At 40.4% G+C, this 18,851-nt stretch overlaps 1 protein-coding gene across 5 annotated transcripts in view; it reads left to right on the forward strand.

Moving 5' to 3' along the window:
- ABHD18 (abhydrolase domain containing 18) overlaps positions 1 to 18,851 on the forward strand; it is a 67,327-nt gene that overhangs the window by 33,590 nt on the left and 14,886 nt on the right. The window contains exons 6-11 of one of the 5 annotated variants that reach the window (XM_054485085.2): positions 3,790 to 3,868; positions 3,977 to 4,061; positions 6,531 to 6,558; positions 12,202 to 12,340; positions 14,926 to 15,015; positions 15,990 to 16,091. In XM_054485085.2, coding sequence (XP_054341060.1) covers positions 3,790 to 3,868; positions 3,977 to 4,061; positions 6,531 to 6,558; positions 12,202 to 12,340; positions 14,926 to 15,015; positions 15,990 to 16,091 — 523 coding nt within the window. Of the gene's footprint in view, positions 1 to 3,789; positions 3,869 to 3,976; positions 4,062 to 4,428; positions 4,492 to 6,035; positions 7,157 to 9,064; positions 9,172 to 12,201; positions 12,341 to 14,925; positions 15,016 to 15,989; positions 16,092 to 18,851 lie in introns of those variants that run through there. The other 4 variants (XM_054485083.2, XM_054485081.2, XM_054485084.2 and 1 more) reach the window with 4 other exon arrangements.

Genomic DNA, 18,851 nt, shown 5'->3' on the forward strand with positions numbered 1-18,851 from the left:
AGCTACTTGGGAGGATGAGGCAGGAGAATCACTTGAACCTGGGAGGCGGAGGTTGCAGTGAGCTGTGATCACACCACTGCACTCCGGCTTTTGCAACCAGTGAGACTCTGTCTCAAAAAAAAATTATACATATCCAAAACATGTTGAAACTTTGGTATAAAGTCTGTTTGTTGTTTCCTGCCCTATTTGTGCTATCATCAGCTGATTTCCTATTACTTAGATTCATAGGTAGCTGGAATTGAGAAAGGCCTATAGAGGTCATCTAGTTTATTATTCCTTTAAATGCTGTTGCTATTGCCTTCATGCCAGTAAAGGTATGAAAAGCAAATCAACTTTATGCATTTTTCTTTCTTTCTTTTTTTTTTTTTTAAGAGACAGGGTCTCACTCTGTCACCTAGGGTGGAGTACAGTGGCCTGATCACAGCTCACTGCAGCCTTAAATTTCTGGGCTCCAGTGATCCTCTTGCATTGGCCTCCTGAGTAGCTGGGACTACAGGAACATTCCAGCACATCCAGCTAATATTTTTTATTTTTAGTTTTGCAGAGATAGGGTCTTGAACTCTTAGCCTCAAGAGATCCTCCCGCCTTGGCCTCCCAAAGCACTAGGATTATAGACATGAGCCACTGAGGCTGACCTCCTGTGTGCATTTTCTACCTCATGAGATTTTAGAAGCGGGAAATGGGAAGCCATCAAGATCCAAGGGGATACTTCCCTTATCTCATCTTCTTCCCTGTTGCACAGTCTCTTGTCTCTGTTTTATGCCCTATGTCTATGTCATGGGCAGTCTGGCCTCCTTATTTCTCATACAGCTAACAAAACATAGCTACCACAGCCCCACAGGGCTTTCATATCCAAAAGCTCAACAGAATCTAACTATAGTCTGTCCCAATTCCATAATACCAAAAGAGCAAATCTCATTGCCCTAATTTGGCTTATGCTTGGCCCAGTCAGCTGTGGCAGAGGAGTCACATGGCCTGTACCCATTCATCATGGGACACTGGGGAAGACTGTTAGAAGATAGTCGAATTTGAGCAGAGAGACTGATTACTGAAATTAATTAGGTGGGTAGTTAGTTAATACTCCAATAAAAAATTCCTATTAAAGCCATTATCCAATAATGAAGTCACTACATGCATTGCTATGGAACAAAAGGAAAGTACAAATAATAACAGAGATGTCCAGCTTTCTACTGAAAAAATTCTTAAGTGTTTTCATTTCCCCAAAATCTTTAAAATATCAGGAAACTGGACAATGCTGAGAATGCAAAATGAAGCAAAGGTGTTAGTTAACGGTGGCAGTTCTCATTATGAGATTGAAAATTAAGAGTTTCCATGAGCACAACACAGAAATAATTCTTAAACCATTCTAAATTTATTTGTCTTTGTTCTATTCAGCAATTTATTGACAGTGGATAAGGGGTGATATTACCCCTTCTGTCCATGCAAAGTTTTCAGCTCAGAATTGAGGTTTTATGTTGCCTAAGAATCCAGTCACCTCAGGTCAAACCTTCAGCTGACAGAGTATAGTCTTTTACTATGATAGTAGTTCTAAAATATGAACTGCTAAGGAAATTAAAATGAGAAATCAGTTTGGGAAGATGAAAATGTTTTGAAGATAGATGGTAGTGATGGTTGCACAACAGTGTTACTGTACTTAATGCCACTGAATCATACACTTAAAAATGATTAAAACGGACAGGTGTGGTGACTCATGTCCATAATCACAGTTATTCGGGAGGCCATGGCAGGAGGATCACTTCAACCAGGAGTTCAAGTCCATTCGGGGCAACATAAGAAGACTCTGTCTCTTCAGAAAATTAAAAGAAATTAGTTGTTCAAGAGCAGCCTGACTAACATGGAGAAGCTGCATCTCTACTTAAAATACAAAATTAGCCGGGCGTGGTGGCACATGCCTGTAATCCCATCTACTTGGGAGGCTGAGGCAGGAGAATCACCTGAACCTGGGAGGTGGAAGTTGCAGTGAGCCGAGATCATGCCATTGCACTCCAGCCTGGGCAACAAGAGCAAAACTCCATCTCTCAAAGAAAAAAGAAATAAAGAAATTAGCCAGGCGTGATAGCACATGCCTGTAGTCCTAGCTGCTTGGGAGGCTGAGGTGGGAGGATTGTTTGAGCCCAGCAGGTCAGGGCTGCAGTGAGCCGTAATTGTGTCACCGCACTCCACCTTGGGCTAAAGTGAGACCTTGTCTCTAAAAAAAAAAAAATAGTTAAAATGTGTATTCCACCAGAGTAAAAAAAAGAGAAGTCATATAGGTTAAAAGAAAAAACGTAAAACATTAAATGAGGACCAAAATACTACAATAAGAAAAAAACAAAGGCCAGGTGCAATGGCTCATGCCTGTAATCCCAGCACTTTGGGAAGCTAAGGCGGGAGGATCACTTGAGTCTAGGAGTTTGAGACCAGCCTGGGCAACATATTGAGACCCCATGTCTAAAAAAAATGAAAAATTAGCTGGGCTTGGTAGCAGATATCTGTAATCCCAGCTACTTGGGAGGCTGAAGTGGGAGGATCACTTGAGCCCAGGAAGTTAAGGTTGCAGTGAGCTATGATCATGCCACGGCACTCCATCCTGGGCAACAGCAAGACCCTGTCTCCAAAAAAAAAAAAAAAAAAAATAGACAAATAGAGAAAACTATGTGCGTTTGTGTTTTTTGTTTTCTGGCATGGATTGACTTTACTTGTAAGTATCAACATTTTAATGAATCAGATTCTATCATATACTAAAAGTTTAAAAAAAAGACAACATAAACTATCTTATTGATATATCAACAGCTTGTACAGCCAAGCATTTCTTTTGCAAAGAGAAAAAGTCGGAGCTATATCTAAAGAGTTGTTTCTTTTGGCTAGGCATGGTGGCTCACACCTGTAATCCCAGCACTTTGGGAGGCTGAGGCGGGCAGATCACAAGGTCAGGAGTTAGACACCAGTCTGGTCAACGTGGTGAAACGCCATCTCTACTAAAAATACAAAAATTAACCAGGCGCAGTGGTGTGGGCCTGTAGTCCTAGCTACTCAGGAGGCTGAGGCAGGAGAAGCGCTTGAACCCGGGAGACGGTGGTTGCAGTGAGCCGAAATCGTGCCACTGCCCTCTAGCCTGGGCAACAGAGTGAGACTCCGTTCCTTTTTTTTTTTTTTTTTTTTTGAGACAGAGTCTCGCTCTGTCACCCAGGCTAGAGGGCAGTGGCACGATCTCGGCTCACTGCAACCTCTGCCTCCCAGGTTTAAGTGCTTCTCCTGCCTCAGCCTCCTGAGGCTGGAATTACAGGCATGTGCCACCATGCCTGGCTAATTTTATTTATATTTTTAGTAGCAACGGGGTTTCTCCATGTTGATTAGGCTGGTCTCGAACTCCTGACCTCAGGTGATCCACCCAGCTTGGCCTCCCAAAGTGCTGGGATTGCAGGCGTGAGCCACCGCGCCTGGCCAATAGTTACTTCTTTTAAGACTTACTCATATATGGTGGTGTCTCTACAAGATAAGAAAATTTCTTTATGTATTTATTAAGTTATGATATTGAACAAGGTAAAGAATAGGGACAATAAATTCTGTGTTTGTGTTGTATTGAATATTTTAATATCCTAACAGCAGATTTACAATATCTTTGTAGCGTTTGGGCAACTTAATTTAGGTAATTACAATTTGAATGTTAAAATTTCGATTGATCTTTTCTCTCAGATAATTTAAATGTAAAATTTTTAAGAATTGAAAGTTTTTATTGAAAGTCCTTTAAAGAGAATTTTATTGATAAGTCTGTGCTTTTAAAAATAGGTTCCAATTTATTGTGCCTAAAGAATGGAACAGCAAATATAGACCTGTATGCATTCATCTTGCTGGAACAGGAGATCATGTAAGACTTTATTATAATGCCTTAATCTCTAGATAATTTGTTAACATATTCTCCTTAACAGATGTGGCTACTATATTCTTTTGAGTATGTGTTCTTTTCTTTCCTTAGCATTACTGGAGGCGACGAACACTAATGGCCCGTCCTATGATTAAAGAAGCCCGAATGGCTTCTTTATTGTTAGAAAACCCTTATTATATCCTTTTGTGATATCTAAGAAATCTTTTGCCTTGTTTATTTATTGATATATTTAGTCATCAAAAGGAATGATAGTAACCAAGTTTTCTAAACCAGTTAAATTTAGTCATCAGTTCAGAAAATACTTAAGGAGCAAGAATCAAAAGGAGTGAAAGACTATTTCATGCCTTTTAAAAATTAACATAAGGATTGTACTTCTATTGTGCAGTAAAGAAATTGTACTTCCATTTCTTGGGAGACTTATGCTAGATTTTAATATTAGTAAGTCAAATGTTTGCTATTAAGGAAACACTCATGTTTTAAATGCATTTACAGTATCAGTTGAGGTTTAGACAGTTCTTAACTTAATTTTCAAGATGACGTCAGACTATTCACAGAAGAAGAAATGAAACTGATGCACAGATATAAAGAAATGTTCAACGTTGCTGGTAATAAATGTAGAGTTAAAACAACAATGATCAAATATTTAAAAAAAAAACAGTACTGGTGAGGCTGCTTTGAAATGGGCACTCTTGTTACTAATGACTGAAAATTAGTTCAACCGTTTGAGAAAACATATTTTACCATATGTATCAGGAGCTTTGAAACATCACATCCCTTGACAAAATGATTTTGATTCTGGGAAATTTATTCTAAGGATGAAAACTAAGAAAAAATTAAATAACAAAAACATGTTTGTATAGCTTTAGTAAACATGTTAGTAAAGCATTAGAAATAGCTAAATGTCTAAAATAGAAATAGTTATATAAACTGTGGTTCATAATATTGGAATTTTATGCAATTGGTTGTATTACATTTATTTCTCTATCTGTGTTATATTTATTTCTCTACCACTTACCACCTTTGTGCCCTTGGACATGTTACATAACCTTTTAGTACCTCAATTTTCTCATTGATAAATGGGAATAATCTCTTAGGTTATTGAGATTATTAAATGATTATACTGTCTAGAACAGTGCCTGATAAATAATAAGCATTCAGTAAGTTTTAACTGTTATTATTAAAAAGTTTACAATAATGTATGACCAGTATTTCTGATGTGAATATAGGATATAGGCCAGGTGCAGTGGCTCACGCCTGTAATCCCAGGACTTTGGGAGGCCAAGGTGGGCAGATGATCTGAGGTCAGGGGTTCGAGACCAGCCTGGCCAACATGGTGAAACCCCGTCTCTGCTAAAAATATGAAATTAGCCTGGCATGCTGGCGTATGCCTATAATCCCAACTACTCAGGAGGCTGAGGCAGGAGAATCACTTGAACCCAGGAGACAGGTTGCAGTGAGCCAAGATCACACCATTGCATTCCAGCCTGGGCAAAAAGAGTGAAACTCTGTGTCAAAAAAAAAATGAAAAGAAAATAGGATATAAAACTCTATGGTGTGGTACAGGTGTGCAAAAAACCCTAAAAATCCAAAGCAAAAACTGTGCATTGGCCTGGCACGGTGGCTCACGCCCTGTAATCCCAACACTTTGGGAGGCCGAGGCAGGAGGATCACCTGAGGTCAGGGGTTCGAGACCACCCTGGCCAACATGGCAAAACCCCTATCTCTACTAAAAATACAAAAATTAGCCAGGCGTGGTGGCGTGTGCCTGTAATCCCAGCTACTTGGGAGGCTGAGGCGGGAGAATCACTTGAACCCAAGAGGCAGAAGTTGCAGTGAGCCGCCTGCACTCCAGCCTGGGCGACAGAGCAAGACTGTGCCTCAAAAAAAAAAAAAACCGTGCATAAAGAGAAATACACCAAAATGTTAATATGGTTGTCTGTAGATAAAGTAGTTGTTCTTTAATCTGCTTTTTTGTACTTTTTGGATTTTCTATAATAAAAATTTTATAAATGAAATTAAAAAATCAATAAACTTCATTTTAAATTTAAATTGAAGGTTGTACAACCCTGTTAATTTACTGAAAACATTAATAGATATACTTTATTGGCTGAATTATGTGATATATGATTTTTTTTTTTTTTTTTTTTTTTTTGAGACGGAGTCTTGCTGTCGCCCAGGCTGGAGTGCAGTGGTGCCATCTCGGCTCACTGCAGGCTCCGCGCCCCAGGGTTCATGCCATTCTCCTGCCTCAGCCTCCCGCATAGCTGGCACTACAGGCGCCCGCCACCTCGCCCGGCTAATTTTTTGTATTTTTAGTAAAGATGGGGTTTCACCGTGTTAGCCAGGATGGTCTCGATATCTTGACCTCGTGATCTGCCCGCCTCGGCCTCCCAAAGTGCTGGGATTACAGGCTTGGCCACTGCGCCCGGCCTATGTGATATATGATTATATCAGTAAAGCTGGTTTTTTTTTTAAAAAAGGAAAATAATTAAGTTGAAAACTTAAGAACTTCTAAACAGCCTACTTAAGATAATTAGAATGGAGTTATTTCAGTATTAAATTGTGTAAAATTTAACTATTTAATGTACTCTCAGACAAAATTATTTAATTATTTTAAAACTTTCTCTTTGACCCACATTCTTAAATGGCTGCAGGAAACCCAAGGACCAAGTGTAAGTATATATCACCTTCGTTTTTGCAGTCTTTTTACCCAGTATCCAGCAGTATTAAAATTTTGGTTGCCTTCAGTTAACCATTTCTAAATTAAATACCTAAATATTATGGGGGGGGAGTTCTGTTGTAAAACTGTAGTATGAATACTGACTTTAATTTTTATTTTTAAGATTTTTGCATTTTAATGTCTGTTAAGGAAATACAATAAAAAATTTTAACAGGTAGACTTAATGTATAGTTTAGTTGTGAAACTGTAAATAAAGAAATGATAAAACCCTTTCTTTTTTTTTTTTTTTTTTGAGATGGAGTCATTCTGTCGCCCAGGCTGGAGTGCACTGGTGCAATCTCAGCTCAGTGGAACCTCTGCCTCCTGGGTTCAAGTGATTCTCCTGCCTCAGCCTCCCAAGTAGCTGGAATTACAGGCATGCACCACCACACCTGGCTAATTTTTGTATGTTTAGTAGAGATGGGCTTTCACCATGTTGGTCAGGCTGGTCTCGAACTCCTGACCTCAAGTGATCCACCTACCTTGGCCTCCCAAAGTGCTGGGATTATAGGCGTGAGCCACCGTGCCCAGCCTACCTTTTCCTTTTTAAGGTACATTTACTTTGTGTAATTAGACACTTTATTCTTACAATGCATAGTATAGAAAATCTGAAGATAAACTTTCTCTTTTCAGTCTTTTAAAATGATAAACTCCAAGGCATTTCCATAATCTATATTGTGTTTGGTTTGATTCGGTCAATAAATATTTGACCCTAGATACTGGGAATACTGCAACAATAAGACAACATTTTCTCATAAAGTTCATATTCTAGTGTGGGAGATAGATAACAATAAATAAGGTGATTTCAGATATTTATCAATGCCCAGTGAATGAAGTAAAGCAGGGCAATTGTATAAAGAGTAATATGGGGTGCGGTGTAGTAACAGTATTATATATGAGAACATGATATAATGAGAAGGAGCCACCTGCATGAAGACTTGGAAGAAGATCAGCCACAGAGAAGGAAAAGTAAATGAAAAGCCCAATGTAAGCATCAGGAGGGGAGAGTAGTACAAGATGAGGTCAGAAAGATAGGCAAGGGCCGGGTGCAGTGGCTCACACATGTAATCCCAGCACTTTGGGAGGCCAAGGTGGGTGGGTCACTTGGTGTCAGTAATTCGAGACCAGCCTGACCAACATGGTAAAACCCTGTATCTACTAAAAATACAAAAATTAGCCAGGCGTGGTGGTATGCACCTGTAGTCCCAGCTACTGGGGAGGCCGAGGCAGGAGAATCACTTGAACCCAGAAGGCGGAGGTTGCAGTGAGCCGATACCATGCTGCTGCATCCAGCCTAGACGACAGAGCAAGACTCTGTCCCCCCCAAAAAAAAAAAAAGACAAGGACCCGATGGTGAAAAGCCATCATGCTTTGAATGTGAATGATCTGAAAGTGCAATGGGAAGGACTTTAAGCAGATGAGTGGCCTGATTTATATTTTTTAAAACCTACTTTGGCTACTTTGGTTTACTGGGGCAAGAGCAGCAGCAGAGAAAACAAATAGGAAGCTATTGCAATGATACAGGAAAGAGTAGTCACTTTAGTTTAACTAGGTAGTAGTGGAAATGGAGAGAAGTTTTCCTGAGTTCAAGATATAGTTAAGTTTAAATGATAGGACTTGTGTATGAATTGGATGGTGTGGGAGGGAAATCAGAAGTTCTGGGCCGGGCGCGGTGGCTCACGCCTGTAATCCCAGCACTTTGGGAGTCCGAGGCAGGCAGATCACAAGGTCAGGAGATAGAGATCATCCTGGCTAACATGCTGAAACCCTATCTCTACTAAAGATACAACAAAAGCCGGGCATGGTGGTGGGCACCTGTAGTCCCAGCTACTAAGGAGGCTGAGGCAGGAGAATGGCGTGAACCCGGGAGGCGGAGCTTGCAGTGAGCCGAGATTGCGCCACTGCACTCCAGCCCAGGCGACAGAGCGAGACTCTGTCTCAAAAAAAAAAAAAAGTTCCGACTTGGATGTGTCAAATTTGTAATTTCTGTTAAACCTGCAAGTGGAGAAATCAAGTAGGCAGTTGGAAAGTGCTGGAGATGTAGATTTGTAAGTCCCATGTTCTATGTGGTCATAGCATGAAAGAGGTATAGATAAAAGTAGGATGGGGTGGAGGCAAACCGGTATACTATGAAGGATGAACCTTGATAGTTTATAATGAACTTTGTGAAACCTTGTGAAAAATTACAGGCCAAGCTAAGTAGTTGAAGAATTTCCACTTTTTTTTTTTTTTTTTTTTTTTGAGATGGAGTTTCGCTCTTGTTGCCCAGGCTGGAGTGCAATGGCGGGATCTCTGCTCTCTGCAACCTCCGCCTCCTGGGTTCAAGCAATTCTCCTGCCTCAACCTCCCGAGTAGCTGGGATTACAGGCATGTGCCACTATGCCTGGCTAATTTTGTATTTTTAGTAGAGACAGGGTTTCTCCATGTTGGTCAGGCTGGTCTCGAACTCCCAACCTCAGGTGATCCTCCCGCCTCAGCCCCCCAAAGTGCTGGGATTACAGGCAGCAGCCACCGCGCCCGGCTGAAGAATTTCCACTTTGGAACCAAGCCCAGAATTCAGAATTAGGTATGTAATTTTTACCTTATCCATAAATTGGTTAAAAACCAAGAGGAGTTTATTGAGGTCTAGTGAGAGGTAGCCTGGATTTAATAGAAAGACTGACTTTGGAGTCATACAGACATAGGTTGGAATTGTAACATGTTGTTTACTAATTACCTCATTCATAAAATGGGAATACTATGTAATTTCTTCCATGTAGAAGTGTTGTGAGAATTATAATGTTTATAAAATATTCTATCACATACTGTATACTCAAGTCAAGAAATATAATAATGGCCCTATGTATTTGTTTGATTTTTCTGTAATAATTCATCATAAGAAATGGCTTACTGACTGGATGCGGTGGCTTATACCTGTAATCCCAGCACTTTGGAAGGCTGAGATGGGCAGATTGCATGAGTCCAGGAGTTCAAGACCAGCCTGTGCAACATGGCAAAATCCTGTCTCTACAAAATATACCTCCCACCCCTAAAAAAAAAATGGCCAGGTGCAGTGGCTCACGCCTGTAATCCCAGCACTTGGGAGGCCGAGGCAGGTGGATCACCTGAGGTCAGGAGTTCGAGACCAGCCTGGCCAACAGGGTAAAACCCTGTCTCTACTAAAAATACAGAAATTAGCTAGGCATGGTGGTGGGCACCTGTAATCCCAACTACTCTGGATGCTGAGGCAGGAGAATCGCTTGAACCCAGGAGGCAGAGGTTGCAGTGAGCCAAGATCGCCCCATTGCACTCCAGCTTGAGTGACAAGTGCAAAACTCCATCTAAAAAAAAAAAAAAAAATTAGCCAGACATGATGGTGCACACCTGTAGTCCCAGCTACTCAGGAGGCTGAGGTGGGAGAATCACCTGAGCCTGGCAAGTTGAGACTGTTGTGAGCCATGATCAAGCCACTTCACTCCAGCCTGGGCAATGAGAGTGAGACTGCCTCAAAAAAAAGAAAAAAGAAATGGTTTGCAATTTAAATCACAGATACTTCTCCCTCTGTTGCTCTCTCTTTTTAAAAAGCCATCTTAAGTCTGTTTTCATCAAAAGTGCTGAAACAATTTGAGACCGAGTCTACCATTATAAATAACTACTGTCCCAGAATTTCATATCAGTAACTTCTACTAAAAGAGCAAATTGGGGGACCTGAGAATTCAAGGCTCCCATACAAGGCTAAAAGAAAAAGTTGGGGAAATTGTGTAATCATAAATAGAAAAATGACTTGAGGATAGGAAACAAAGATAATTTTTTTTTTTTCTGATGAAGCATGACTATGATCTGTTTGGACGAAGGATAGCATAGTTTCCATAAAAAGAAACCCTCCCTTCTGGACTTACAGCTCTGAGAGGACTTGGTAGGATAGTGGAAGTAAGCTCTTTGGGAGCCAAGATTTTGTTTTTCACACTTGGCATTCCTTCTGGCACCTAGTTCTTTGCACATATTATGTGTAGGCATATGATAATCATTGGTAAAATGAATTTTTGTACACTTTGGCAAGGTTTCATTCAGTAACCAGTTATGTGTGTCTTAATACAAGTTACATTTTGAAAAGTAGATTCTAATTTGGTCATTTTAGTAATAATATATATTTATTTTGATCAGTATATATGGATGGTTCTAGGACCCAAAAAGATATAGTTAAATACTTTTTTTTTTTTTGAGATGGAGCCTCACTCTGTCACCCAGGCTGGAGTGCAGTGGCACAATCTCTGGCTCACTGCAACCTCCACCTCCCGGGCTCAAGCGATTCTCCTGCCTCAGCCTCCTGAGTAGCTGAGATTACAGGCGCGTGCCACCACGCCCAGCTAATTTTTGTATTTTTAGTAGAGACAGGGTTTTATCCTGTTGGTCAGGCTGGTCTCGAACTCCTGACCTCATGATCTGCCCACCTCAGCCTCCCAAAGTATTGGGATTACAGGCGTGAGCCACTGCGCCCAGCTTAAATACTTTTTATAAGGAAATATACTTCTGTGTAAAACTAGCTTCTAAAAATGAAATTCCAGTTGAATTGGTCTTTATTTAAAACGTGTATTTATAAAAACGTATTTGTTTTATATTTTATTATATTCATAAATTATGTATTTTGTGAAAATAAGCAACATATTTGAGATTTCAGTAATACCTGAGCCTAGTGTTTGGTTAAACTCTTTATTTATATTGCCTTTTTAAAAAGTTATGCTTTAAGGCTGGGCGTGGTGGCTCACGCCTGTAATCCCAGCACTTTGGGAGGCTAAGGCAGGCAGATCACTTGAGCTCAGGAGTTCAAGACCAGTCTGGCCAACATGGTGAAACCCTGTCTCTGCTAAAAATACAAAAATTAGCCAGGCGTGGTGGTGCATGCCTGTAATCCTGCCTACTCAGGAGGCTGAGACAGGAGAATTGCTTGAACCCTGGAGGCGGAGGTGGCAGTAAGCCAAGATCATGCCACTGCAACTCTAGCCTGGGCAACAGAGCAAGACTCCGTCTCAAAGAAAAATAAAAAGTTATGCTTTAAATTCTATTATAATAATTTCAGTAAAGATTATGTGCTATAGAACAGGAACACTTTTTTTTGTTAAGTTTTAGGTGATTTGATATGTAATTCAATGTTGGCAGCTGTGTAATTCCATTTTTTTGTTTGTTTTTTTTGAGACAGGGTCTCATTCTGTTGCCCAGGCTGGAGTACAGTGGTGCAGTCTCAGCTCACTGCAGCCTCTACCTCCCAGGTTCAAGCGATTTTCATGCCTCAGTTTTCCACGTAGCTGAGATCACAGGCATGCGCCACCATGCCCTGCTAATTTTTGTATTTTTAGTAAAGACAAGGTTTCACCATGTTGCCCAGGCTTGTCTTGAACTCCTGACCTCAAGCGATCCCCCTGCCTCAGCCTCCCAAAGTGCTGGGATTACAGGCATGAGCCACCAGGCCTGGCCCTAATTCCAATTTATTACATTGTTTTACTTAACTATCTGGTCCTTTAGAAGAAATACATGAAGTCTGGCAGCCTGTTGTAAATTTGCATATATTAGCATGTAAATACATAAAATAATCATTTTCTATTTTGTTTTGTGAGGGTAGAAGGTCCAGCTTAAAAAATGTGTCTGACCTTTTTGTGATGGGAGGAGCTCTTGTTTTAGAATCTGCAGCTCTCTTGCACTGGCTAGAGAGGGAAGGTTACGGCCCTTTAGGAATGACTGGAATATCCATGGGAGGACACGTAAGCCTTTTTATTTCTGCTTACATTTAATTATGTTTATGTTTGTAAGATCTAGAGAACCTGGTTATTTTAAAAATTCACTTTAGGTGTAGAATTAGTTTTAGTAAAAGTAGGAAGCAGAAACAGATTCCAAACTCTTACTCCAATTACAAAGTAATGATGTTAATTTTTTGTATGATTTATTGGTTGTACTACTCCACAGTTGTATCTCAGATATTAGATTTAACACAAATTAATTATAAAATTTAACTTTTCAAATCTCAAGTATAAATGTCCAATTTTGCTGTTACATTGGTGAAGATAGCTGAATTGGAAAATACTTTCCATTTATCTGTCTCCCTAGTACCACCAACCTATTTTACTTTTTGTCTGCCTTTTAGAGTGTACTAAAATGGATTCCTGATTGCTTTCTCTGTCTCTAGTCTTTTCTCTTATTAATCTTTGTCTTAACCATTTCTCCTCCACACCCTAACTACAGTGATCTTTCTAAATCTAGTCTTTGTTCTGTCTTGTTCAAAACCTGCCAAAAGCTTGCATGCACACTGGGCTCCAGCTGTGTCACGTGTTAGCATCCCTCTAGTGCTCCCTTATTCTCTTTCACCTAGCTGAGTAACAGCTTACCCTTCTGTTTCAGCTGTGACACCCAGCCTTACCTCCAGACTATACTTCAAACTCTGATTAGTAACTTTTTTCTGTATTTTACTGACTTGTTTAGCAGTCTGTTTTCTCCATGAAGCATTTGAGATATTGAGGGCCAGGAATATGCTCTGGTTTATTACTTGGCACATATTAGTCACTCAGTACATTTTAAAAAAATTATTAGTATTTTGTTTGTGTGTGGGCTCAAGTGATCCACACAGTTTGGCCTCCCAAAGTGCTGGGATTATAGGTGTGGGCCACTGCACCTGGCCTAAAAAATAATCATACCCCAACCTAGGCAACATAGTAGTTAAGACCCACCCTGTCTCTATAAAAAAAATTGTTTAAAAAATTAACCGGGCATGGTGGCACATCTCTGTAGTTGTGGCTATATGGGAGGTTGAGGTGGGAGGATCACTTGAGCCCCAGAATTTTAGACTGCAGTGAGCTGTGATCATACCACTGCACTCCTGATTAGGTGACCCAGACAGAAGCGAGATTCTATCTCAAAACAATAATTATTATTATATGAAGTTTTTGTATGTCTCTTGAATTAGAAAATTAAGCTCAAAACTTACTCAAATTCAACTACGCTGGGCACGGTGGTTCACACCTGTAATCCCAGCACTTTGGGAGGCCAAGGTGGGCAGATCAGTTGAGGTCAGGAGTTCAAGACCAGCCTGACCAACATGGTGAAACCCCGTCTCTACTAAAAATACAAAAACTACCTGGGTGTGGTGGCACGCGCCTGTAATCCCAGCTACTCAGGAGGCTGAAGCAGGAGAATCGCCTGAACCCAGGAAGCGGAGGTTGCAGTGAGCTGAGATGGCACCACTGCACTCTAGCCTGAGCAACAGAGCGAGACTACAGCTCAAAAAAAAAAAAAAAAAAAAATTCAAAACAACTACCTGACAGTGAAGCAAAAGATGGAAAAGGATTTATTTTCCTACCTAGTAGTGTTTCCATTGTTATCACCTAGGTCAGGTCCTTATAACTTTCACTTGGATTACTGCCTATTAACTGGTCTTCCTACCTCAGCTCTCCCCTTCTCTATTCAATCCTGTAAACTACTATCATGTTACCTTCTTTGAATCACTTCTTTGACAATACTACTCCTTTGCTCAGACCTCTTTATTCCCGATTATCTATAGAACAAAGGACCTCTAATCTGATCTTGATCAATCTAGCCCTACTTATCTCCCTCACTCCATTGGCCACGTGTGCCTATTGACCATCCCAACTGAAGTATATTGGCTGTTTCCCTATGAGACCCTGTGCATTCTCACAGTCTTGCCTTTGATCATACTGATTTCTTTCTATGGAAGACAAGACCCTATCTTTCATTCCTCTAGAAGACTCAGCCATTTCATGAAGCCTGCCTTTCCCTTCTGATTCCTCTAGCCCAGAAGGGAAAGTAACTTTTCCAGAAGATAAAGTTTTCCCTTCTCCAAAAGGGAGAGTAATTTTACCTTCTCTAATCACACACATTACATTATTTTAGATCTGTTATATAATCTGCTTTGTGGTTCACCAAATTCTTGGCATACTCAGTCAACCTCAATGGTCTGATGTTTTATAGTTGTGATTTTGCTCTATCTGGCAAGTCACTTAAGTAATGAGTGTGTTTACCCTGCTGCCCAGCATCTACATCTCAGCATCTTTGCTCCATATTTACACAGTAGAAAGTAGCTCTCAGTGAATGGTCTTGAGGTTACTTAAAGTTTTGCATTACATTTTATTGCTTTCTAAGGGGGAAATTAAATGTTGTTGAATTTATGATTTGGGATATTTAATGAGGTGGCTAGATATTCTCACGAATGTTTGCAGACTTTGTGTTTATCTGACCAACTATTTACCGCACGGAATGCTTATTAATATTAAATATTTTTATTTTAATGAATAGAAACTCTAAATAGAAGCTCTCTAAACTATCTGTTATATTACAGATGGCTTCCTTAGCGGTATCCAACTGGCCTAAGCCCATGCCATTGATTCCATGCCTGTCTTGGTCCACAGCATCTGGGGTCTTCACTACGGTAATTTAATTGTAATTAATATTAGGTAGCTATATATAATTAGAGGTAATTGTTTTGGGGGGTCCCCAAAACCACCCTCAGCTTTGGTGATTCAAAGAAAGAATTATAGGACTCAGGATATAGTCATAATCATGATTAAGCCTTAACTACAGCAAAAGATACAACACAGTCAACAGCAGGAAAAAGCGCATGAGGTAGAGTCCAAAGGAAACCAAGAACAAGCTTCCAAGAGTCTTCTCCTAGTGGAGTGTTATAGTTCATGCTTAATTCTTCCAGCAATAATTATTGACAGTAAGTGCAAAGTGCTGTCCATCAGTGAAGCTCCCCTGAGCCTTGCAGTCCAGAGTTTTTATCAGGGGTTAGTGACTTAGATAACTTCTGCCTAGCATGCATCAAAAATTCAGAAGGAAAGCAGGTATTCAGCAGAAACTGCATTGTTTATATAAGCAGTTTAGGTACAGTGACCCACTCTTATCATTTAGGAAAAGTTTTATATAAGTATAGAAAGCTGTTTACTCGTCAAGTTCCCAGACTCCAGTTAAGGGCCAACCTTACAAGCAGGCTAAAGATAGGTAGTCTTAGGCCAGGCGTGGTGGCTCACGCCTGTAATCCCAGCACTTTGGGAGGCTGAGGCTGGTGGACCACCTGAGGTCAGGAGTTCAAGACCAGCCTGGCCAACATGGTGAAACTCTGTCTCTACTAAAAATGCAAAAATTAGCTGGGCGTGGTGGCACATGCCTGTAGTCTCAGCTACTTGGGAGGCGGAGGCAGGAGAATTGCTTGAACCCAGAAGGTGGAAGTTGCAGTGAGCCGAGATAGTGCCATTGCACTCCAGCCTGGGCAGCAGAGTGAGACTGCGTCTGCCAAAAAAAAAAAAAAAAAAAAAAAGGTAGTCTCACACAGTAATAATAATAAAAGTATTGGGCAAATTGCCTTATGATGTGGTTTGATCTTAATTTAGCTTATTATTTCAGGGTGTGTTGAGTAAATCAATTAATTGGAGGGAGCTGGAAAAGCAATATTATACCCAGACAGTTTATGAAGAAGAAATTATTCACCTGCTTGAATACTGTGGAGTAAGTATTTCACTTTCCACCCAACATTGGTGGCGGGGGGAGTTGATTGTATATTTAATGATTCAGGTTTTTAAAGAGAATAGCAAATTTTTAAAAACATAGCTGTACGTACTGTTTTTTACTTTAAAAAATTGTTCATTTTTGCCTGGGCATGGTGGGTCACACCTGTAACCCCAGCACCTTGGGATGCCGCAGTGGGTTGATCACTTGAGGTCAGGAGTTTGAGACTAGGCTGGCCAACCTCATCTCTACTAAAAATACAAAAATTAGCTGCGTGTGGTGGTGGGTGCCTGTAATCCCAGCTATTCAGGAGGCTGAGGCAGGAGAATCTCTTGAACTTGGGAGGCAGAGGTTGCAGCGAACCAAGATTGTGTCACTGCACTCTAGCCTGGGCGACAGAGTGAGACTCTGTCTTAAAAATAAATAAATAAAAATTCTTTCAAAATAAAACACAGATACAGAGAATCATGCAAAGCAAATATGTGGTTTACTACGTTTATTAAAAGGCAAACACACTGTAACTAGTACCTAGGTCAAAAATAAAACTTGACCACCCAACCCAGAAACCCCTTCAAATGTGTCCTAATCACAAGGCCTTCCTCCCTGCATTATTAGTAATCATTATCCTTATGTTTATAGTAATTACTCCTTCTTCCTTTAAAATAATTTTATTATCCAAATGTGTGTCTGTAGACCCTATAGTTCTTTTATTTGAAGTACCTTTAATAAGTTGCCTTCCGATAGAAAACCAAACACAGCATGTTCTCACTCATAGGTGGGAATTGAACAATGAGAACACTTGGACACAGGGCGGGGAACATCACACACCGGGGCCTGTTGGGGGGTGGCGGGCTAGGGGAGGGATAGCATTAGGAGATATACCTAATATAAATGACAAGTTGATAGGTGCAGCAAGCCAACATGGCACATGTATACCTATGTATCAAACCTGCACGTTGTGCACATGTACCCTGGAACTTAAAGTATAATAATAAAAAAATCAATCAATCAGTCTGTAAAAAAGAAAAAAAATAAGTTGCCTTCCATCCCTTTATTTTCCTTATAATTTATTTCATGAAGAATTTAGGTTATTTGACCTGTAGGGTTTCTCACAATCTAGATTTTTCTGATTGCGTTCTCATGGTACAGTTCAGCATATTGCTCTACATTGCCCGAAAATTGGCAGTTGGATCTAAAGGCTTGATTAAACTCATTGTTTTGATTTCTTTCACAAGGCTATATAGGAAACACATAATATCTGATTATCTCTTTTTTTATGATATAAGCCTCTACTGATGCTTAATGACTATATCAATTCATTGAAGGTTGCTGATATTCTATTATTTCTTTTTCATGTATTAGTTTGAATACTTTTATAGGGAGACACTTACCTCATATATTATTTAGTTACATGGTAGTTCAGTTTGTATAAGAAAGGCAGTTATGATAAATGCTTGATTTTTTTTCTGTAATTTACCAGTTTTCAAGATGATGAATTGGTTTCCTATTACTCTTCAAAAGTGACCAATCCTTTTCTTTTTTTTTTTTTGCTCTGTCTTGCTCTGTCGCCCAGGCTGGAGTGCAGTGGCACGATCTTAGTTCTCAGCTCACTGCAACCTCCGCCTCCCAGATTCAAGCAATTCTCCTGCCTCAGCCTCCTGAGCAGCTGGGACTACAGGCACGCACCATTGTGCTTAACTAATTTTTGTATTTTTAGTAGAGACGGGGTTTCACCATATTGGTCAGGCTGGTCTCAAACTCCTGACCTCGTGATCCACCTGCCTCGGCCTCCCAAAGTGCTGGGATTACAGGCATGAGCCACCGCTCCCAGCAATCCTTTTCATGAATTTAAATTTTTTACTGTTTGAAAGATACTGAGACTCTTAAGAAACTTCAAAAAAAAGAAATCTTTCTACTATGAAGACTTTTTATTTATAATTAAATCACTGTAAACTTTACTCTTGTAAAGTAGTTCTATCTTACATAACTTCAAAAGGTAGTTGCTTGCCTAAGAACTTTATTACAAAATAGCTTTATCGGGGCCAGGCATGGTGGCACATGCCTGTAATCACAGCACTTTGGAAGACTGAGGTAAGAGGATCACTTGAAGCCAGGAGTTTGAGACCAGCCTGGGAACATAAAGTGAGACTCTTGTCTCTACAAAAAAAAAAAAAAAAGCTGGGCATGGTGGTGCACGCCTGTAGTCCTAGCTACTCAGGAGGCTGAGGTGGGCAGATCACTTGATCCCAGGAGTTCGAGGCTGTAGCAGTGAGCTATGATTGTGTCATTGTACTCCAGCCCAGGTGACAGAGCAAGACCATTTCTCTTAAAAAAAAAAAAAAAAAAAAAAGGCTGGGCGCAATGGCTCACGCCTGTAATCCCAGCACTTTGGGAGGCTGAGGAGGGCAGATCACGAGGTCAGGAGATCGAGACCATACTGGCCAACACGGTGAAACCCCATCTCTACTAAAAATACAAAAAATTAGCCGAGTGTGGTGGCAGGCAGGCGCCTGTAGTCCCAGCTACTCGGGAGGCTGAGGCAGGAGAATGGCGTGAACCCAGAAGGCAGAGCTTGCAGTAAGCCAAGATCACGCCACTGCACGCCAGCCTGGGCAACAGAGCGAGACTCTGTCTCAAAAAAACAAAAAAAAGCTTTACCTGCTAGTTAGTTCCTATACATATAATCAGAAGAATACCTGTATTTGAAAGCTTATGAGAAACTTACATGTTTTAAAGGAAGTTTATAAATTTTGGTCATCT

The sequence above is a fragment of the Pongo pygmaeus genome, chromosome 3 (genome assembly GCF_028885625.2).
Source record: "Pongo pygmaeus isolate AG05252 chromosome 3, NHGRI_mPonPyg2-v2.0_pri, whole genome shotgun sequence".
NCBI lineage: Eukaryota > Metazoa > Chordata > Mammalia > Primates > Hominidae > Pongo > Pongo pygmaeus.